Source organism: Gavialis gangeticus, unplaced genomic scaffold (genome assembly GCF_001723915.1).
Source record: "Gavialis gangeticus isolate Ggan-Ray unplaced genomic scaffold, GavGan_comp1, whole genome shotgun sequence".
Classification (NCBI taxonomy): domain Eukaryota; kingdom Metazoa; phylum Chordata; order Crocodylia; family Gavialidae; genus Gavialis; species Gavialis gangeticus.
This window is the reverse complement of record NW_017729018.1, coordinates 4970884-4993453: the sequence shown is the minus strand read 5'-3', so window position 1 is coordinate 4993453 and position 22570 is coordinate 4970884. Positions and strand designations below refer to the sequence as shown.

The window sequence follows — 22570 nt, the reverse complement described above, 5'->3', positions numbered from 1 at the left end:
CCGGCTGGAGCCAGGTGCGAGCCCCCCCCCGGCCGCCGCCCCCGCCCCGGACGCCTTTGGCACCTTCCCGCTGCCGCACCCGCTGCTGGCCGAGCCGATGAGCCTCCTGGGCAGCCGGAAGAAGAGCGTGAACATGACGGAGTGCGTCCCCGTGCCCAGCTCCGAGCACGTCGCCGAGATCGTGGGGCGGCAAGGTAACGTCCCCGGCCCCGGCCCCTCCGTCCGCGGGCCTTGCTTTGTGGCCGAGGAGCCGAGGTTTCTGCTCGGGTCAGTTCCAGCTCCTGGTTTCTTTCCTGCTGGGGGGGGCGACTCTTTCCACTTCTTTTCATGGGACTTGAGGACCAAGCTGCCTTCCCCGGTGCCGGTGGGGCGGCTGCTCGCACTTCCCCAAAGTCTGTCGTGGGCCCTGCCGTGGAGGACGAGCCTCCCGTGTATTTATTTAGTTTGCTATAAGGGATGTCTCCCCTGGTTACCGTCATGTGCTTTTTTAAGCTCTCTCAAGCTTGGCGGATGGAAACGGGATAGATCACTTCTGAACACTGATTTAAAATGTCTCCAGGAGGGAGGTGGACACCCCGGACGGCGAGAATCTGTCACAAAAGGACGCAAGGGCACGCCTTGGCACTTGGGCAGCGTGTCCCCTGCAGGCGCCTGGAGCGGGCTTTGTTCCTAGAGATTAGAAAAGACCCGGTCGTCTTTCAGTCCTGCCTCGTAGGAAGCCCCGCGCCAGCTGCAGAAGTGCCCCGCCGCTCGCCTGGGGGGGAGCGGGGTAGAGGTCTCTGGTTATGCTTCTTTTGAAGGCTGACCACCGGTGCTTTTGGTCTTTCCACCCTCACTTTTCAGCCCGGACCGCTCTCCCGCTCAGCCCTGGGGAGGGCTGCGACTTGCGCCGATGGTTTCCGTGCAATCGCTGGGGTTCGTGGGGGTCCGTGTGCATTTTTCCTGCTTGGAAGTGGGGTAGTGTGGCAGCCCCATTGTTCTCTTTGTTAGCTAGAGCCATGCTGTGATTAGCATGATGACATCATACTCCCCGCTTCCCATTGGCCTGCTCCGACGCTCCAGTCCATTTCCAGGCGGACGCACAATCCCAGTTTGCACCAACTGCTCGGCCTCAACTTTCTGTGCGTCTCCCTCCGCTACTGGAAGCCGCGCCGTGGGCTCGCGAGTGGGTTCGGAGCAGCAAAAGGTGGGCGCGATCGCTGGCAGGGCGATAGCTGGTTAACTGAGGGCTGGCTCTGATCTCTCTCCGCCGCTTGTCCGAGACCACAGGCAATAGCAGCCTCATCTCTGATCCACCCTCCCTCAAGGAAATCGGGGGGGGAGGTGGGGGGCGATTCGGAGATCTGATCCGTTTCTCCAGTCTCTTAGGATGCAGTGGGATTGTCGAGCAGTGCCCCACCCTTTCTTTCAGTCGCTCAGGTCCACGGTCTGTTTGGGTGTCGCTGCTGCACAGAAGCCCCGGTCCTAAAGCCTCATCAGCCCTTGATGAAGTTAAACTTACGCGCTTAAGTGCCAGCCAGCAAACCCCTGCCCCCAATGTCTGGTTCAGGGAGATGATGCCTGGAGACTTGTTAAACATTAAAACCCCACCAGCTGCCAGAGTTTAAGCAAATAAGCTGCCCAAGGGCATTAGCACTCAATGCGACTTCAGAGTGGCATGCCACAGGGGAAAGGGGCTCTGGGACAGCGCATGCAGAGCCTGAAAGCAGCTACAAACTTGGGCCCGAACTGACATGTGGTTCTCCCCCCGCCCCAACCCTCCAGCAGAGAGTGGCTTTTTTCATTGTGCCGCCTTCGCCGTCTCACCAGCGCTTTGGCTTTTCCGTGCGGTCTGGGCCGGGTGCGCTGTGGCCCCTTTGTGCCAGCTCTGTTGGCCCAGGAGAGGCTGTGAGTCTTGGCAGGTTTGGTTCTCGAGGAACTCTCCCTCCACGTATCTCTGTGCTGTCCCAGATGAAGGGCGTGGGGATATGACCAGAGCATCTTTGTGCTCTAGCTGTTCTCAGCTGTCAGAAAAGCCCTTCAGGCCTCAGGAGACGAGGGCACGCTAGGGCTGGCCAAGCCTACCGCCACTGGTTCCAACCACCACTTGAGGCCAAACTGTGTCAGACCCAGAACAGGCAAAGTGCAAATGTGACATGCTGCCACTTTTGCTTCCTCCAGGTTTTGCATCAAGCTCAGCTTAGCTGCAAAAGTGGATCTTCACATGCCTGTCTGCCTGGATCTCAGACCTGCACACATCCACACTGCACTGTGGCCCAGGGGTGAGCTCAAACGTTCCTGGCTCCCTGGGTTGTTCATGTATTGGGCTTTTTGGTTCAGGGTCCCCTTCCACATTTATCTTTGGCCTTCTTGGCATCCCCTGTGGGCTGCACCAGCTGTGAGTGACTTGAGCTTCGACAAAATAGCATTGTCCTAAGACCCCTGTGTGCCTGCCATGAAACTACTTTAAAATCCAGGTGCCAGGAACCAAGACTTCACGGTCAGACAGGTGAATGCTAATCGTTGTCACAGCCTTGTGTTTTACAGCAGAATCTGCTTTAATGGGACGTCCTGATAGATGACCTCTCATTCCAATTAACTGGACTTCCCCGGTCAGAGAAGGTAGCGGAAACCCAGTGCTGACCTACGTGAGCACCAAACCGGGGCTAAATGACTTAAGCTAAGATGTTGGTTAACTAAGGAAAAGCACCTTTCTTCGCCTCAGTTTCCCTGTCTGTAAAATGGGGAACTGGTTTATCTTTATTCACAATATACACTGGGGGCAATCACAACTGGAACCCGGCTCTCCTGACTTGCTGCTCTAGGGCATGTCTTCAGGCCAGGCTGTGGGTGTGGGGGATGAAACTCGTGACTTGCCTGAGGCCAGAAGGAATCGTTTTGGGCAAAAGAAAGAATCAGGGATGTCATGTCTCCCACTAAGCCACACCTCTGTGTCCTATAATGGTTTCTTCTCCATTACAGTTCCCTGTACAGTCCCATGGCGTACAACCATGGCCATCTTGGTCCCCGAGACAGCTGTAACAAGGAAACAAGCTGTGACTTGGGAAACTGAGTGAGGATGAATGCACCTTTGGAGATCTCAGGTTGAATGGCAGCATGTGGGATGAAGTCTGCTGGGCTGGGGCAACCAGTGGCCATTTCTGGCAGTCGTCATGCAGTCCAGAGGAGCGGGGCGGTTGTGTTCACAGATTGCCCCGGCCTGGGCGTGTGGCAGAGTGTGAGGGTAGGCTGCGGGTCAGGACCGAGGGAGATTGGCAGGGCTTTCCACGCAAGTGTCTTGGAGCAAGGCCTGCACCTTCCCATGCGTACAAACAGCAGCCAGCACATCGGGGAGCTTGCTGGAGCGCAGACCCCACCCCACGGCTTGCCCAGTGCCTGGTTACTCAGCAGGCTGAAGCACTGAATAGACTGCCTGTGCCAGCGCGCAGGATCCCAGCTTCCCCGGCAGACAGTGACGGGAGCCTTTGCTGTCAGGGCTGATGCATGACATATGCTGCTCGCTTTGATTTTCCCCCTCTCTTTTTCCTAGTCTGTTAACCCAGTTGTTCCCTGGAGCTAGTGGTGACCCTGCGAGGCTGGCCTCTGCTATGTAGAGCCAGCGTGTTCATTTTCTAACTACAACCAGCTCCATTCAGCTCGGCATAGAGGATAATGAAGTGCTGAGCGAAACACTCCCCCTTCTTCTCCCTCCAGTCCCCCACATCGCCTCATCCTAGCACAGCAGTGGGCTGGAGGGTGCTTGGTAATAGTATAAAATGGCTTTGTGTCTCCCCCAGGCTGGCAGGGAGTGGGGATCGTGGGCTATTTCCTTCCCCTCCCATCTGACTCCTTAATGCTTTAAATGGCCTATGCTGCTACCACCAGGCAGCTGGGCCCAGAGGGATTCTGCTGTCATGCCTTTGCATGCAAGCCCATTCATGAATCTCGCTGTGGGAGGGGCTGCCTCAGTGCATCGCCATGGGCATTAATTGCAGCAATGTGGTCTGATTTCTGAGCTGCAGAAGTGTAGTAGTATTAATAATAGAATCGGCACCGAGGACGGAGGGGAGTGTCTGAGCCAAGGAATCGATGGAGATTGCAGAGTCGCGCTGGCTTTGTCGCTGCCGGCACCACATCAAGGTTGCTTCCCTCGTGTCCTGGCTTTGTCAGAGCATCTGGCAAAGACAGACTTGTGACAGCCGCCTCCCCTGGCGAGGCGGGGAGGGCTACCACAAGCTGGAGCAGGGGAGGGCTCCTGGGGCTTGTTCTCAGCTCCAGCACCACGTCACTGCGTGACCTTGGGCAAGTCACTGCCTCGCTCCATGACTTGGTTTCCCTGCCTGCTATCAGGGACAGCTCTTATCTCCCTAGAGAGCTGATGTTTATATGGAGAGCTGGGACTTGGCAAGAAAGGTGAAACCAGCAGCTCTGACCCTGCATCGGGAGCTTGTGCTTTGTGAGCGTGCTGAGAGGCCTTCTCTCCACTCTGAAGCTGGTGCAGGTGCCTGTGGACTCTGCACCAGCAGGACGTTGCTCTCACCTGGGCCTGCTTCTGCTTTACTCGTCTCTGCTTGCTAAGCCCTGAGCCTGCCTCTAGTCTCTACGCCAGCTCTGCTGTGGCAAACCAAAGGAGCACTCGATCGTTTCCCTTTAGTTGCATCTGGACTTCCCTTCCCGGCTGCGTGTGTCTCTTGGTCTGAGCAACTGGGCCCAAAACTCCCAAGCTCTGTTACATGGGTTGATCTAATCTCTGTAGCTTCCAGCTGCTAATTTTGCCTCTTATTCATACTTCTTCCTCTGGGGCCTTAGGCAAGAGGTACAGCCCCCCCGCCTCAGTTTCCCCACTGTCCAGAGAAGCCACAGAGGTCCATACCATCCCTGCCTCTCCCAGTGGAGGGCTGAGAGGAAGGTGAATGAACTACTGCTTTGCAAAACACTTTGGAAGGAAAAGAAATGCCAGGTGGTATGGCAGAGGTTCTGGGAAGTGACAAAAGTGGTGTGCATTACCTTCCCCCCTTCTTGTGCCAGCACCGCCTGGCAACACCATTGTGCAGAAGATGTTAGGAGCTTTGTTGCGCAGGATGGTGAAGCTGGGGGAGAGAGGGGCTTCGCCTCCTGTGCTAGCCCTGAAGATGACATACCAGTGCGGGAGCTTTCCTGGTCCTGCTGGCAGGATGAGAAGTACTGGCCACCCCGTGCCAAGGCGGCACTTCGTTCCCAAGGACTCTCGCAGTGTGATTGACTCCTGAGGTGAGCCTCCTCAGACCTACACGTACAGCTTGAGATAGGACCATTGCAGCCTGCTCTGGCCTTGGTCTTCAGGGGCGCTGAGTGCAGGAACACGTTGCCACGCTCTGTGCAAGCCCTAGAGCCGTGGGGGAGCCTGGTGCCATGTAACATTGAGTGAAGGGAGGGTAAAATTGTGTAGAGCGTCTTGGTCAGACTGAACGCAAGGAGCAGGGATACCCAAGCGCAAAGGCACCATGCGCTGGGTGGGATGGTCTTCTCCCCCCCTTGGCTTCCTGGCCTAAGAGCTTGGAAGCCTGTTGCTTTGGGAGCTTGGTTGCTAGCAATTTGGAGCCCAGGGGAGGAGGCCTGTCCTGTCCTGATACCTCTCCCTCCTCTGTGCTAGCTCTAGTTTGCATTTGTGGAGTGGCTGCGTGTGCTTGCACCAATGACACATGACCAAACCCCTGCAATAGCAATGGAGGGGTGCAGTAGCCCTGGTCTTCCTTGTGGTCGTGGGGTGACAGCAGGTTCCTTCTGTCGACAGAAGTAAGGGAAGCAGTGCAGAGGGTTAGGGTTAGGCTAGCCAGTGACCTTGCTCTCCTGCCCTCTCCTCCCAGGTTGAGGGGACAGGGCCGGGTCTGAGCCAAGAACAATGAACTAGGGGGGAACACGGCTCTGCGCTGCTAGTGCAAAGGGACTCCGGGGTTTAGAGCCACCCTGCACCCATCTCCATGTGGGACTGGCTTGGAGCATTGGAGGGGGAATGTTTTTTTATCCCTGGGGCCCTTGGAAATGAGGCATCGACTGTCCCCCCCAGTTCCTCACTACCCTCAGGAGCAGCTCAGAGGGGAGCATGCCTGTCAGATGTTAACATCTTGCCCTTGATATTCCCATCGCATCACGCTGTCTGCACAGAGGGAGCCCCCTGCACTGTCCCACCTCTTGGGGCACTTTGCAGTGGTGTGAACCTGGGGTCCTAGCCACCACTCCAGTGCCTGTCTTCTCCTTCTCTAGCTTCCTCTGCATATGTTCTTCTTCACTTCCTGTCCTAAGCTCCTAACAGTTTACAGCAAAGCTGTGTGATTCCTGCCCCGGAAGTGGGGGAAATTCATGAGTTGCTTATGTGGTGCCTACGCGTTGTTGTGCAGGTCAGCTGTAAAGTGCATTGGCCTCCTTTTGGGGTGAGATGGGATGAGCGCGTAGCTATCACATGGTGTCACAAGGGGACACACCCCTGTTGGGATGCAGCCAGTTGGCCGCAATGGCACTACGGGGATGAAAGCAGGGAGCCTGCCTGCCTGGCAGGGGGAAGCAAGGCAGGTAATGTCCGGATGCCAGCAGGTGGTCAGGGCTTAGGAGGAGGGTTTCCAGGGTTTTCAGAGAAATGTCCCACATAAGCCAGCCTGATACTCCTAGAGTTATGTGCAGATCTGGGTGTGGAGCTGGGCGTGGATGCTTGAGCTTTGTGCACAGGTCTCTGCCTCCCTCTCGATCCCTTTGGGCTGAGGGAGGCCTCCTGCTTGGGACTGCATGCGCTGAGCCCCATGGGCCTGGAGCCTCTGGGCGCCGTTCAGCACCGGCTCACCTGCTGGCCTGAATCGGGGCCAAGCTCCTTGTAGATGTCCAGAAGAGATGTACCCTGCAGCGGTTAGAGCTCAGGGGCCCTCCTGGGTGGTGCTGATTTTCCTGCAAGGGGCGGGCTGGCTGCAGAAACAGGATACCCCTGGGCATGGCTCTTCTGGGGCCTTGGTTTAAGCAGGAGCTTGCCTGTTTTAAACATACCAAAGTTTTTCCACTGGTAGCCAAATCTGTGCCCCTCTCCCCTGCTCCAGGCTGAGCCACGGCCCCTCCTGCATGGCAGGTCCTGACAGTGCTCTGTGGCCTTTCCTCTCCTGGCTGTGGTATGACTTTCTCCTCTGCAGCACCAGTAACAGCGTCCCTCCCAGCCCCTTCCCAATCCCAGCTGGGGGGGAGGTGTGGGGGGGGTCTACAGTTCAGCCATTTGTCACCTTTCTGACTCCTGCTTTAAGCATCCCCCCATCTCCTTTCCCCAGACCACTCTGCTCCCTTTGGTTGCAGTTGTCCTGAGCCATTTTCCCCATCTGGTGGCTGCTCTCCCTCCCAGGCTCCCTTCATACTTGCTGCCCTATTCGCCCATGGAGGGCTAAGACCCTTCTCCAGTACGGGTGTGGTCATCTGAGCTGGTGAGGAGCATAAGAGGCCCTGCACCAGGCATGGTTTCCTCGGGTGCCAAGTGGGGGTGCCTCAGCATGTGGGTGGATGCGAGACCAGCGAGCCGCATCCTGCACTATTGCCCTTTGTGCAGTGGGATGCACTGTGGTGAATTTGCAGTGCAGCATGTGAATGTCTGTGGGCATTGCAGAAGTCCACATGCCAAGCTCCAGGTGGGTGCATGTTCCAGCTGCTCAGCCCCTGCTGCCTGGTGCTTAGAGAAGAGAACATCCCAGCTGCCCCGTAGCATTGCGGCAGCTGCCTTTGGCCCATCCACTTGGCCGTTTCTTTGCTTTTCGGTAGAGCACCTCAGCATGGACGTAGGTCCCATTGGAGGCCAAGACCTGGTGTGTTCACAAAAATTGTACCGGTGCCACTCTGTACTTCATTTTCTCTGCCTGATATCAGGGGCTTATTGCCTGCCGGAGTCACGGGAGCCCTAGGGCACCAGCGGTAACTCGGGATTCAGTTGTCTCCTATAGACTGTCCTCTTGGAGGAGCAAAGTCAGACACCCTCAGATCATGAACAGAAGCATGTTAATGGCTGTGTCGCTGTAGCAGCGGTGACCCTGTCCCAGGTGGGTCATTCCTGCTCCTGATGGATCCCAGTGGTGCCTGGCCTTCTCTTGCACTTCGGCAGCAATTATCTCCCTTGCCAGGCTGATTTAAGTATGTAGTCTTGAATTGAAATGGCTTGGTTGTTCCCAGCTCAGACGCTCTTTGATCTTGGCCAAATTGCTTCCCCTTCCTTTCAGTTTCTTCCGTCTTTCAGCTCAGAAATGTCCCTGTCTCCTTCCCAGAGGGATGGAAAGGCATTGCTTGGCACTGTACAGTGGTTCTTACTTTCAAGGTGCCTTGCCAGCCCCTTGGCACCAAGTGTCTGGAGGAAGCTCTTCTCACCCCCTTGTGACTGTCCTTGTACAGAGGGGACCTCCCTCACACCTGCAAGTGCAGGGGTGATACAGTGCTCCCATGTTCCTTGCAGCAGCTGCTCATGCCCATCTCCTGTTGCTGCTGACCCAGTTCCTGCCCTGCCACGTACCACTTGCTTCACTTTGGGCAAGTCGGATGGATGTCCTGCTGTGGCCCACATGATGAGGGGCCAAACTAGCTGATCTCAATAGTCATAGCTTCACAAATGTCAAGGACAGATAGGAATACCCTGCAAACCCCTCTTCATTTACTGCCCTAGCAGGGGTCCCTTCTTCTCGCTCCTGTTGAGTTGCCTGTCTTAACCATGAGCCTGGGGAGCAGGTACCCCTTTGCAGGGGTAGCATTGGCCCATGGACAGCTGAATTGCACAGAGTTGCCTCTTGTGGGTTGCTTTGTGTTCATTCCCTCTGCCAGAGTCACGCTGTATCCTATGGGGCAAACTGCAAAGAGCCTAGAAGCCAGAGGGCAGGTGCGCTGCCCATACCGCTTCTGTTTGGAAGAGGCCGGTTTCCTGCCGCCTGGAGCGTGGGGCCTTTTCTTTTGCAAGGTTTCAGGTTTAGCCCCTACGAATGGAGCTTGGCTTTGGTTTTGGAGCAGATTTAAAAACTCTCCCCACCATTGTGCCCTTAAGGAAACTCCAGCAGTAGCATCGGTTTCCTTGCGCTGTTGAGCTCTTACACTGCATCTTGTGTGCCAGAGACTGGCAGTAAAAGAGTAAAGATTGGTATTGTTAGAGCCAGAATGAACCACAGCCTTCAATACCCAGGCTAGGTATTGAAGTTGCCAGTGCCTTACTGGTGGCATGGGGAGCATGCATGCGAGCCCAGCAGCTCTCATGCCAGCCTTCGCTATGTTGGACTTTGCAGTGAAATTGTCTTCCCTGAGCTGCTTGAAGCCTCTGGCTGCTTTTAAGATCCTGAGAACAGCGAGAAGCATTTTCAAATGTCTGTGTAAGGCGGCACCGTGGGAGAGAGGGATCCACAGGGCAGTGCAAGGTGGACACTGTGGGACTTGCATGGCTACCACGCTTGGTGCTGGCTTTTAAACCCAGCCTGATGGAAAGCCTCATTCTGTGCTGCTTTCCCTGTTGCAGCATGAGTGTGAGTGTGGCCAGGTGGGAAGTGTGGCCTGTTTCCCACACCCTTTGCAGGTGGAAATGACAGGGCAAGGTGTGGAGGGGCACGTGTGAAGCCTCAGCATCAGCTGTCTCCTCCGAGTGAGGGGCAATTGCCTGCAGCTTTCCCTATAAAACCAAAGGGCTTTCTTTATAAAATCTCCCAGGGAGTCGGGCTGTTGGACTGTTTTCAAGTGGCTCTTACTGATTGAGGAGGACTGCGCACATTAAAACGTAGACGTCCCCCACCACTCGGGAGCCCAGATGGGCACAAAGGCAGCAGAAAACTTGGAAAGCAAATGTTGCTGACTGATGTCCTAGGACCCAGTCCTCTGAGCAACTGAGCTCTCGTGCCTTCCTTCGGCTCTGGCAGGCCCTGGGCGGCCGGACCGCCTGCACAACCAGCCAGTTAACGCTGGGTGCTGGGATTCCCCCTGCAAGAACCTCCCAAATGGCACAAACCAGCTCAATGAGGGGGGCTTTTCCTTTCCCGCTGCATGTTGCTGATGTTTCTGGCCCCAGGAGCCCAGAGGTGCAAGGTGAGGATCCCACTCCTGTGGTCGAGGCATCGCTGGCATAACCTAACAGAGCTTCAGTGCCTCAAGAGCTGGAGCAAGTCTGCCCTGACATCAGTTTTGCACCCAGGTGGGCCGAGAAATGGTTAATTTTGCTGGGTGAAGCTCCGTCTGAACTGCTTGTGCTGGCACCGTGTGCTGCTCTTTGAACTGGACATGCTCCCGCTTCCGGGGAGATGGAGTCCCACAAGCTTAATGGCTCTTTGTGTGGCGTTTTGGCTCCCGCATCTCATTCCGGTTCCTGGCAAACTGTCTGAATTGCCTCCGTTCCCCGAGGGACGCAGAGTCGATGAAAACATGTCAAAGGGAACCCTGGCGTGTAATGAGGCTGGAAGGCAGAGAGGAAACTTCTTTTGATACGGTCCCAGCGTGACTGGCGTGATGTCGGGCTGGGAGCAGAGATGCATCTGTCTCCTTGAGAAAAATGCACTGAAGAGCAGCTCCTGTTCTGGGGCTTGAGCCATCTTGACATGCGGTGGACTCGTTTGCATGCCAATGCCCCAAGAAGTCTCTGAGCAGTGCTGATGGCTGCCTCCCGCCAACCAAGCAAGCGGCTGGGTACTTGTGGAGTCCTTCCCCACCTGCCAAACAGGACAGGTAGAAAGCCACCTTTCCTTACTGGTGCTGGGCAAGCTTTCCTCCCAACCTTTCTTGCCACCTAGGGTCTAGTGGTTTCCTGGGTGCAGCGATATCAGCAGAAGCGCCAGGGAGGGAAGCTGCCCCCCACTCCAAGCCGTGGGATACTTGGTGCTGATTCAGAGCTTCGCAGTCCTCGTGTGCAGGCGGTGAGGTCTCACCTGGAGTAGGAAGCCAAGCCACCCACATCCCCGTCTCTTATTGCCGTCTAGTTGTTGAATGACCATAGGTAAAGTCTCCATCTCTCTGTCCCCCTCCATCAGTCAGGGCGCAAGCCCACCCGGGTGCCAAGTGCTGTGAGAGCTTTGAGCTAAGCGAACTAGGAGTCTTGGGGTCAATCCTCCCAGCACCCAAGCCCCGGCTGCCTCGTGCTGGCTCGAGTTGTGGGTACAGAAGGGCAGAGCGGGCAGCTGCAGGTGGCAGGGGAGCACGTATGCAGCAGCTGGGGGGCCTCAGACACCAATCAGAGCTGGAAACAACCTCCTCTGGCTCAACACCTGGGTCTCTACAGACTAATCCCACTGCAGTGTCCTGGCTCATAAGTATACTTCTCCAGCTGGCTACTGCAGGGACCAATTCCTGCTCCCCCACTGCCTTCAGCCCTAAATTGGGACAATGTCAGGCCACCCTCTTCCTTTGACATGCCTCCTGAGCCCTTCCCTGCCCCGGTAGCATATTTCCAGTGGTTTAAACAGCTGGGTTTCACAGTGCCTTGCATCCAGGGGCTGCCAGAATTGGAGTCCGCTGTATTGGAGAGGGGTGAACTCTGGTTCATCCGATGGCTTGAGTCCAAGAATGCACGGGGGGGGGGGAAGAGTGCTGCAGGGGCATCCCAGCTGATTGCCGCTGGCATGTGGAGCGGATGAGAGATCTCCAAATGGCTCCAGGACAACCCTCATAATATTTAGCCTTTGCAAATATTCACTCCCTCATGAAACAGCGGGGAGGGTCATTGGCTTTGCAGCTTCCAGATCCAGCTGTGTGCGCTTTAGTCCCTCTTGCTCCCCTCACCTCCCCCAAGTTCACATCTGGGTGGGTGGGAGAACTCGCGCTTGCCAAGAAGCCCCAGCCCTGTGCTGTGCATAGCTGCTGGCATACCAGATCCTCCCAAGTGCAGGGGAGGTAGAGGCTGGAAGCAAAGAGCCTGGCACAGCCATAACTCGCAGGCAGTCAGCTGCATCTAATCCTGGACTTGTGCTGAAGCCGGCATTAACTCTTTCCTGTAATTTGGGGTCTGCCATCCATCGTGTCTTCACCTGCAGCAGGCAAGCGATGGAGTGTAGTGTTTGGTTGGGTGCGTGCATCTTGGTAGCACCACATTGCCCCACATTTAGCACACGGCCAGCCAAGAGTGAAATGCTTTGGGGGTTTATTTCTGTATTTGCTGTAGCACTGGAACGGCAGGTTGGGACTGCTGACCCCATAGCCATGGCATCTGCTCAGTCCCAGCCCAGGCTTGGGGAGATGCTAGGCTGAGCCAGGGGCTTGAGAAATACATCAGCAGGGTTTTGTCTCGCCACTCCCATGTACCATGTCCCTTGACCTTCTGCCCAGCCTCTCGCAACACAAGGAGTAATGCAAGCCCCGGGGTGTTTATAATGCAGGCCAAACACTGGGGCCCTTCCCAGGGTTGTGTCTATCCAGTCATTACCTTGTGGATTCCCATCACAGCCAGGGGAGCTGGATGGAAGTATTTTCTCTTCTCTGAAGTGGCTTCCAAATGCCCCGGGGAGGCTCCGCAAACTCCCTCGCTCTGGGGAGGAGTCGGGTCTTGGAGCCTTGCGTGTCCTGAAAAGCAGCTTTCCTGACATGATCCCCCGGTGCCCTTCCCTGGCACGGCCATGCCGCTCCAGCCCCAAGGAGGTTAACGCCATCCCCAGCTCAGTGCCAGCAAAACCAAGGCCATCCCCAGCTCAGTGCCGGCTCGGCCCCCGTCTTCACCGCAGGAGTTGCCTGGAGGAACCAGACTGGGGTGATTACACTCCAGCGAAAGCTTTGTGAGATGTCAGGGCCTACGGTGGGTGCCCACTGGGGAAAATCCCTGCCCACCAGGACCCTCCTGGGAAGACTGTGGGTGACGCTGCCACCCCAATTCCATGGGTGATCGCTGCAGTCTGCAGGCAGAGAGTCAGCAAGAGCTCTCTAACACCATATAGGTCTTGTCCCCTGCTCCTTCCATGGACAGCTGTCCCTACCCAGCCCCCTTTCCCAGCTCCAGACAGCCAGTGTGCACAGGCCCTAGTCATACCTCAGTTCCCCACATTCAAACCTAACCCATTGCTCTCTGTGGCTCTCTCATTGCAAGGAAGCACATTGGGCAGACCTGAGCCTTGCTTGCGAATGAGCAGGAGAACTTCCCCCCTCCTCCCCCCTAGGATGGGCTGGGGTTTGCAAGTGGGTGTCTAACTGCGATTGGAAAGCAAGGATGTGGCATCGAAACATGCAGGCTCACTTAGTTTGACAATTTTTTTGTTTTAATTATTCATGATACTTAATGCCCTAGTAACGGTGCACTATATCATCTAAAAATAGTGAAGACCTGATATAGCCTCTGCGTTTACATCTGTGCTGGGATGTGGTGACAGAAGCCTTTTTTTTTCTTTTTCTTCCCTGCAGGTTGAGACTGCTCTGGTTTTATTAATACAAAACTGAGCCTTGAACCTCACCCTGTGGTTCAGGCATCACCAGGAATTTACAGGCTCCCTATGTAACCTTGGCCAAGTTATTTGGCCTCCCTGCACTTCAGTCCCCACTTGTGCAGTGGGGATAATGGCATTATCTTGCCTCTGATGGGGAGGAGGGATTAAATGCACTAAATGATTTAAGGCACAAGAGACTAATGGCACCTAGGCTAGTGCTATAGAATGGGCTGTCGACCTTTTCCAGATGTGGGCTGGAGTTGCCCACCTGATGTCGGAGGTGGGTGCAAGTACTTGGCCACTGCTGCTGCTGGTCTCTGCGGGAGTGTGGGGAGTACCCTCAGCTGAAGCCCCTCCGCTGCCAAAGCTGCGGGCTGGATCTTGCCCTCTGGCTGTAAGTTGCCAACCCTGCTATAGAAGAGAGAGGAGCTCTGGCCAGGGGTCCTGGTGCCAATGTCACTTGTATTGTTATCTCCTGGGAACGCCAGGTATTTGTCCCAGAGCATAGGCCATTTTTCTTTTCCCATTCTGCATGTCCTCTGCTCCCTGCCAGAAGGGTGCTGAGCCCCTTGGTATTGCTGCCTTACAAAACAAAGCATGTTCTGGATTCTGGGTTCTGCTGGCGGGGGGGCAGAGGTTGATTTGCTCCACCTTGTATGCTGGGAAGGAAGGGCAGGAAGCAAGTCTGAGCTCTGGAGGTGAAATGCATGGCTGCGTGAACCGTAATGCAAAAAATTCATAAAATCATAATAAAGTCCGGCTGGAGAAGACCTGTAAAGGGCATCTAGTCCAGCCCCCTGCCTAAGGTAGGATCATCTCTATGCAAGCCATCCCAAGCACATCCTCGTCTAACCTGTCACCTAACTACACAGGCAACCCCGTCATACAAGCACGAAGCACAGCATCCTGACCTGCCACAGGTAAAACAGAGGGACGAGCCCTACTGCTGCAAGGGTTTTTCAAACACGCTCCTGAGATCCAAGGAAGCAGAAGGCAAAAACTCCCACAGTCTGTACCAATCTAACCACGGGGTACATTTCCTTCTTGATCCTAAATATGGCCATTGGTCTAGCCCCGAGTGGAGGGGCAAGGCCCTTGAGCTTAGGCCAGGATCCTCTGGGTTTTAGTCCCAGCAGGGGCATTGGCACACCCCAGTCAAAATCCCCAGCCTCGACTAGCCCACACCCAGTGCTTATAAGGAAGACAAAAAAAAAAATAATAATCCCTGCTGTGTAGCAACTGGAGAGGAAATAAATTCCTTCCTCACCCCATGTGGCAACCAAAGCCCAGAAGCTTAGGAAATACCCATAACAGAGCACAGGCGTAGCTACGCCTAGATCGTCCCTGACCAGTGCTTATCCAACCTCGTCTTGACCACCTCCGGTGATGGAGATTTCCCAGCTTCCCTAGGCCGTCTAGCCCACTGCCTCGCTGTACTGACAGAGAAAAAGCTGTGATCTACTTGAAACCTGTTTTGCTGCAACTTCAAGCCATTGGTCCTTGTTCTGCTCTCTACATCTGGGGGGAAAAGGTGTTCTCCCTCTTTATGGTGGCCCTTCAGATATTTGAAGATTGCTGGTGTGTCCCCTGTTTGGCATGTTCAGCTTACAGAAATGGCATTTATTTCCTTCGACAAGTCCTCCTATGACTGGCCTTCCAAGCCCTTTATCATCTCTGTCACCTGTCTTTGGACCCTCTCCATGTCCTTTTAAAGTGTGGAGCCCCAAACTGCACATACTATTCTGGATGAGGCCTAAACAGCTATGAGCAAACAAGAACCATCATCTCTTGTCTCTTGTACCTAATGCGCCCATTGATGCAGCCTAGAACTGCATTTGCTTTTGATGCAGCCACATCACAACTGCAGATTAATTGAGTCAGGGATGCACCAAGACTCCTAGATCCTTTTCTAAAATGCTGCCACCCAAGCCAGGTGTCACCCATTTTGTATTTGTGTTCTTGATTATTCTTCTCAAAGTGCGGCGCCTGGCGTTTGTCAGCATTGAACTTCATCCTGTTGGCTCCAGCCCAGCTTTCCAGTCGGACAGGATCCTTCTGAACTGTGCTCCTGTCCTTCAGCGTGTTTGCAGTCCTTTCTAGTTTCATGTTGTCTGCAGCTTTGCTCAGGAAGCTCTCTAGTCCAGCATCCAAATCTGTAAGCACATTGAACAGCACCGGGCCCAGGACAGACCCTTGTGGGACTCGACTCAAAAACCTTTTGCCAGTCCAACTTGGATGTATTTATAATTTGCTTTTAGCTATTGAGCTAGTTGTCTATCCACCTTGTAGTAGTTTTGTCTAGCCCACGTTTCTCCAATTTGTTTAAGAGACAGTCATGTGGGACTTGTCAAAAGCCTTGCTGAAGTGCAGATACGCTACAGCCACAGCATTACCTTCATCCGCCCACCTGCTTGTCTCGTCGGAGACGGAGATCACGATTCCTTATGGTATGGCTCCAGTAACTTCCCAGGTATCAAGGTGAGGCTAACGGGTCTGTAGTTCCTCAGGTCTTCACTTCACTTCTGCATTTTTTTAACGAGGGGCACTATGTTGGCCTTTGACTGTCATCTGGTACCTCACCCGTTTGCCATGACTTCAGCTCAGGGCTTTGAGACCTCTGCTAGTTCTTTCACTAGTCCGGGATGCAGTTCATCGGGCCCTGCTGACTTGAATTCATTCAGACCATCCAAAGCTCTCTTGACTGTTTCTTTTGTTATCTCATCCCTCAACGTGTCCCCTTCTTTATCCAAATAACCCTTGCTCGCTGTCTGGTTGCAGCCTAATCTTTTTGGGAAGATTGCGGCAAAGTAGTTGCTGAGCAGCTCTACCTTCTTTGCACCTTCTGTTAAGGCTACTTAACCAGTGGACCCACAGCTTCCTTGGTCTTTCTTTTCTGGCTAATGTATTTATAGCCTCTCTTCTTGCTGTCTTTGACTTGCCTTGCTAGGCGAAGATTTTTTTTTTTTTTTTTTTTAAACTTTCCCTTCCTGATTTTTCTTTAATCTGTGCAGGTTCTTGTTATTTCCTGGGGTGCTTCCTTTGTGACCTGCCCATCTTTCCATTGCCTTTTTGCTTTTCTCTTTGCATTTGAGGCATCCTAGAAACTCCTTGTGCAGCCACATTGGTCTTTTGCCGTTCTTCTTGTGCTCCCATTGCATCGGCACCGTTGTGTCTTGGTGGGCTTCCAATACCATGCCTTTTAGAAGCTTCCAGCTGTCCTGGGCACCTTTATCCTTCAGTGCCTTCTATGGCACCATGCCTACTATCTCCTTTAGTTGGTTGAAAGCCACCTTTGTGAAATCCAGCATCTTATTTCTACTGACCTCTCATGCCTTCCTAGTTTCAGGATCATAAATTCTCTTATACTGTGATCACTACCTCCTAGTTGCTCACCACCTTCATGCTCTCTATCGGTTCTTCCCTATTGGTGACTGCAGGATCCAAAATAGATGATTCCCGAGGTGTATCCTCCACATAAGGTAGCATCCTCCACATTTTTGTCTGAATGTCTTATTCTTCCAGTAGGTATCCATAAAACTGAAGTGTCCCATCAGTATCATCTCGTGACATTTTAGATAATTTTGTTACTTCCTTGAGGTGCCTCTTCCACCTCTTCTTCCTGGCTTGGCGGTCTGTAATAAATCTCCAGTGTTATATTGGCACTGTATCTTCCCCCAAATGCATTCTAATTTACCATCTTCCTCCTGAACCAGGGATCAAGTCTGTATTTTTTGACATGCAAGGCAACAGCAGCAGTCACAAGAGCCGTTCCACCAAGTTCCTGTGATACCAATAAATTCACAGTTCTTTTCTCAGGCTCTTGTTTGTACCCCGTGCTTCTTGTACATGTATCCATGCATCAGACATATTTTGCATCCTGACTTACTTGTTTCACCTTTGCATCGCGTGTTGCTTCCCCGTGTCCCTTTCTGGCCTTTTCCCACAGTTGAGATGCTTCTTCTGGTCCTTTTACCTTTCGACTGTTTGTTCCCACGGGGAGGGTTTGGCTTCCCATCCTCCATGAAACCTAGTTTAAAACCTTCCTACAAGGTTGGCCAAATGGCACCCAAAGATTACCCTTTCGAGGTCTGGGTTGATGGATCCCATCTCTTTGTAGCAGTCCGCCTCGCCAGAACATCTGCCCATTGTCGAAGCCTTCACGTCTACGCTGCCATCTCAGCTACGCGTTTTCTTGCATGATATGATGGTCCCTGTTAGGGGCCTTACCTTCGACTGGGAGGATCGGTGAGAACAACACTTGCGCTTCAAGCCCTTAATCCTCCTGCCAAAATCCTCATAGTGTCATTCCTGGCTGTATCATTCGTGCCTACATGGACAAGCTGGGAAGGGTAGCGGTCTAAGGGATGGATAAACTCTGGCACCCCTTCTGTGATATCATGAATACAGGCTGCAGGCAGACAGCACGCCTCCTAACCTGGATGACAAATTGGCGCTTCTGTCCCCTGCAGAAGGGAGTCCTCTTCCTTCTCGGTGCAGCGGTCTGGAGCCTCCATCCCTGAGGTTTTTCTTCTTGCTCTTGAGACTGCCGGGTCCTCTGGGTCTTGTCTGCTGATTTCCTCGCCTCTGCCTTTTCCCCAGCTGTGCAGGGTGCTTGAACATGGTTGCTGACTTCAGTCTGTTCCCCTCGAATTCAGGGCACCCTCCTTCTAGTAGCTGCATGTTGCCACTTCTCTTCTTTCCCCTTGGGCACTCCAGTGCCAACCTCTTGTGACTCCTATTCAGGAAGCCTTCCTTTTCCCTGGCAGCATTTTTACCTGTAGCCCTTCAGTCGATTCTTCCAAGACGGACACCAGTTCACAGTTGGTGCAGATGAAGTGGTCCTGACCCTTTGGGACTAACATGAGTACATCACGTCCCACACAAGTCAGAGCTGCTGATCCAGTCTCCAATTACGCCTCCTGCGCTTCCTGGGTGACACCTTGGCTGTAGCAAACAAAGCAAAGAAGTGGTGGAAGCCTAGTTCGCTTTCCTGCTCCCTCCTGCAATTTGCTCCTAGGTGAGCTCCCTCGCCACTCGCTGCTCTCACAGTTTGCAAGGGGGTGCCTTTTAACAGATTGCCCCTTAATTAGCTGCACCAGCCCCGCTTGAAGTGAGCTGGGCCACAGCTCTAGCACCAACCCTGTCAAGCAGTCACTCCAAAAGCAAGCACAGCTTTGCCACCAGCCCCACAACTCGGACACCCAGAGTTTCTGGTCTGCAGAATTGGCTCCTCGAGGCTGTGCCACTGCCGAGCTCTCCGTCTCCTCTTGCGGCAGCTCCCAGGGAAACTCCCTCGCTGTTTGCTGCCAAATTTGAGCGGTGGGGAGTGGATACCATAATTGAGGCAGAGATGGCAAATGCAGCCCATGGGCAGGGCTTGATCAGCCTTGCAATACAAGCATCTCTGCACTAGCACCCAAAGGCCCCAGTGTGAGCAGGGCTCTGGTGCAAGGTGCTGTACAGACTCGTAATGAGAAACGGCCTCAGGCCTGAAAAGCTCTACGCACAAAGCCAAAATGGACAGTGAGAGAGAGGAAACCAAGGCACAGAAGGTAAATTAGTGATCTGCCTGGCATCGTACCACAAACGAGCAGCAGACCTGGGAGTAAAAGCCAAGTCCAAAAAAAAAGGGTTAGTGACACATGCTTTTTTTTTTTTTTTTGGATCAGGCCCCTTGCTGTAACAGTGATGGGAGCCCCTTAATTGAAATCAATTAAAACCCCACCATTTCATTTTAGGGGAACTAAATCCCTGTCACATGTACCAGCGGCCCACAAGAGCAGTCGGTGTTAAGCAACGAGCCACAGCTCGCTCCGCACCCTGGGTGAGCTAGCAAACGCCGTCCAGGTCACCAGCAAAAGCCACAGCGCTAGTTAATGTTTGCACAGTCCAGCAGGATGCTGAACAGAGGCAGCGAGGGCAGGTGCTGCATTATTATGGTAATGAGGCAAGCGGTTTTGGAAAAAAAAACCATACCAGGAACAACCCCCCTCTCCCCTTCCCCCCAAACATGCTCCTCAAAGCGGCACATGGAATAAAATGAAAAGCCATTATGGGCTGGGGGCTGAGTGTCGCTGCCGAAGCAACCAGAAACCCCTGGGCTCTCCTTGCTGGAGTGCCCTGCATAGACATAGACATTTGGGCTGGAAGGGACCCCGGAGGATCATCGAGTCCAGCCCCCTGCCCCAGGGGCAGGAAGTTGTTGCAGTTGAGGTCATTGCAGCTCTGTGTTGCTGGCGTGGAGGCTGCTCCCACTCTGGGTTTGCTTCCGGCTCAGCAGCAGCAACAGTATCTCTGGCTCCAGACAGAGCTTGTTCACTCCTCAAACTGCCACCGAGATCAGTGACTCCGCTGCCTCCATGCACAGCCAGAGCTTTCCCGTCCATCTCCGTGGAAGGCGCCCTCTTTGACCGCTTTGGCTATCAACCAGAGCAGTCGCACCCATGTCTGCATGGCCCAAGCTCCTTCCTTCTCCCTCTTCTTTGTTTGCTCACCTGCTGCTTGTGGTGAGGGTTTTTAGCAATGAGCACTGGGGGTAGATGTTACCTCTGTGCTGTGTTGGTTTAATGAGACTCTGCTCCCTGCTTCTGATCCCTGCCATAGAGAAGAGGATGGTGAAGAGCCTAGCAAACCCTGGTAGGCCTGCGTATTGTGAACATAGGTGGATCTAGGATTTTGAAAAGGGGGGTGCAGATGGTGTCATGCATCTTCACATACAACACAAATCATTTTTCTCCTGGTAAAAAAGAAACCAGAACCTATACTAAGCAGACAAAGTTTTTGGTTTGTTTTATTTTTTTTTATTTAAAAGATCTGATATACAAAGCTATATTAAGCAGACAAGGTTTGTTTTGTTTTATTTTTTTATTTAAAAGATCTGATATCTTTTATTAGACCAACTTAAATAGTTGAAAAACAATTTTTAAGTGAGCTTTTGGGTAATAGAAGCTATGCTAGGGGCCTAGGGCTATAGTATTCAGTTTAAGATTCAAACAAACATAAATACACCTTTATTGGAACATGCACTAATTTGCTATATGTAACTTGCTGTATTTTAGATTAAAAATGCAGCCAACTAGGCAAAAGTACTCAAAAGATGTTTTTTCTTTAGTCCTATACTCATTAGAATTAGATGTCAGGTTTATAAAACAAACCTTCCTGAGCATCTTGATAGTGCACCCATTGCTTCACTGAGAGTTATTTCTAGACCTGAGTTAAAACAGTCCGAAGGGCTGTGAAATAGCTACGTTACCAGGAGCAGCTAGCACAGGGGTGGGCAAAATGCGGCCTGCCAGGCCATTCTATCTAGCCCGCAGGGCCTCTACAAAATTTAGAAAATTAATATTTATCTGCCCCTGGTTGCTTGTCATGCGGCCCTTGGTGGCTTGCCAAACCTCAGTAAGCGGCCCTCCGCTCAAAATAATTGCAGATTATAATGAGCCATGAAGTGAACTGCTGTCTGATGTAGGGTGCTGCCCCTGCCTGGCAGTTTGGTTTAAACTTTGGGTAGAGCAAGAATCAAAGGAGGGGAGAGCTGCACCAGTGCACCCCCTGGGTCTGCCCTGATTGTGAACTAGCTCCTCCGGTGCACCAGAATTCATCTGTGAGCTTCTGGCTGCAAAGCTGCAGGTGTCTCCAAGGGCTGCGTGTGCAGTCACTGGGAACGACGGCTTTTCCACACACTTGAGGCCTGCTGATTTCCTGTTCCTCTCCCCCCACCTCTCTCCTGCCCCAACCAAGTGGGAAGCAGGGTGCAACTGGTCCCCACCTTTAATGTGGCACTTACCATATGTTGCTTTTGTCTTCTCTTTGTGATGCAGGTTGCAAGATCAAAGCTCTGCGTGCCAAAACCAACACCTACATCAAAACGCCAGTCAGAGGAGAGGAGCCCGTCTTTATTGTCACCGGGAGGAAGGAGGACGTGGAGATGGCCAAGAGGGAGATCCTCTCAGCAGCTGAGCATTTCTCCATGATCCGGGCGACACGCAACAAGGTCAACGGCTTGACGGGAGCCATGCAGGGCCCTCCCAACCTGCCGGGACAGACCACCATTCAGGTGCGGGTCCCCTACCGCGTGGTAGGCCTGGTGGTGGGGCCCAAAGGGGCCACCATCAAGAGGATCCAGCAGCAGACGCACACATACATCGTCACGCCCAGCCGAGACAAAGAGCCTGTCTTCGAGGTAACAGGGATGCCTGAAAATGTGGACCGGGCCCGGGAGGAGATCGAAGCCCACATCACCATGAGGACAGGATCCTTCATCGATGTCAATGCCGACAACGACTTCCACTCCAACGGCACGGACGTCTGCCTCGACCTGCTGGGCAACACGGCCAGTCTGTGGGCCAAAGCACCCAACCCAGCCCGCAGGCCCTCGGCCGGCCTGCGCAACGACAGCCTCAGCTCCTTGGGCAGCACCTCCACTGAGTCCTACTACAGCGGGCGGGTGGCGGACACCAGCCCCACCAGCCCCTACAGCACCAGCAGTGGCTTCACCTTCGGCGACCCCCAGGCGCCGCTCAGCTCAGAGGAGTGTGACTTTGGCTTCGACTTCCTGGCCCTCGACCTCACCACACCGACCACCATCTGGTCTCCTTTTGAGCGCTCCAACCCCCTGCAGGCCTTCAGCAGTTGCTCCTCCGTCAACGGCTCCCAGCGACGCAACAGCAGCATCAGTGGGACAGCCACCCCCCGGCACTCTCCAACCCTCCCCGAGAGCAGCGTCGCCCTGGACCACCCCTTAGCACGCCGCATCCAGAGCGACCCGGTTAGCACCTTGTCCTGGCTGCCCACTCAAGGCTCGCTCTCATCCTTCTCCAACAGTACGGGCTACTCCTCCTCCTCGTCCCTGCCGGGCAGCATCTCAGCCACCTCGGGCTCCCCCACGGATTCCAGCAGCTCTGACGGGCCCCGCAAGAGCTCCCGGGAGTGCATGGTGTGCTTTGAGAGCGAGGTCATTGCTGCCTTGGTGCCCTGCGGCCACAACCTCTTCTGTATGGAGTGTGCCATCCGCATCTGCGGCAAGGCCGAGCCGGAGTGTCCTGCCTGCCACACCCCGGCCACCCAAGCCATCCACATCTTCTCATAGCTGTCCGTCCAGAGTTGGAGCGGAGGGCGCCCCCCCCACCCCCTACAACACAGCTTTTTAAGAACTTTTAACTGTTTAAATCAACCTTTTTATTTAACGGATCAGACTGGGGACGCGGGGGGAGGGGGAAAGAGATGCTATTTCT

General features: G+C 53.9%; 1 protein-coding gene across 1 annotated transcript in view; it reads left to right on the top strand.

The window, feature by feature from the left end:
• Positions 1-22564, top strand: part of MEX3D (mex-3 RNA binding family member D) — a 23298-nt gene extending 734 nt beyond the window's left edge. The window contains exons 2-3 of the mRNA XM_019513283.1: positions 115-194; positions 21158-22564. Coding sequence (XP_019368828.1) covers positions 134-194; positions 21158-22425 — 1329 coding nt within the window. The 5' untranslated portion in view covers positions 115-133 and the 3' untranslated portion in view covers positions 22426-22564. The remainder of the gene's footprint in view (positions 1-114; positions 195-21157) is intronic.
• Positions 22565-22570: the final 6 nt, after the last annotated feature.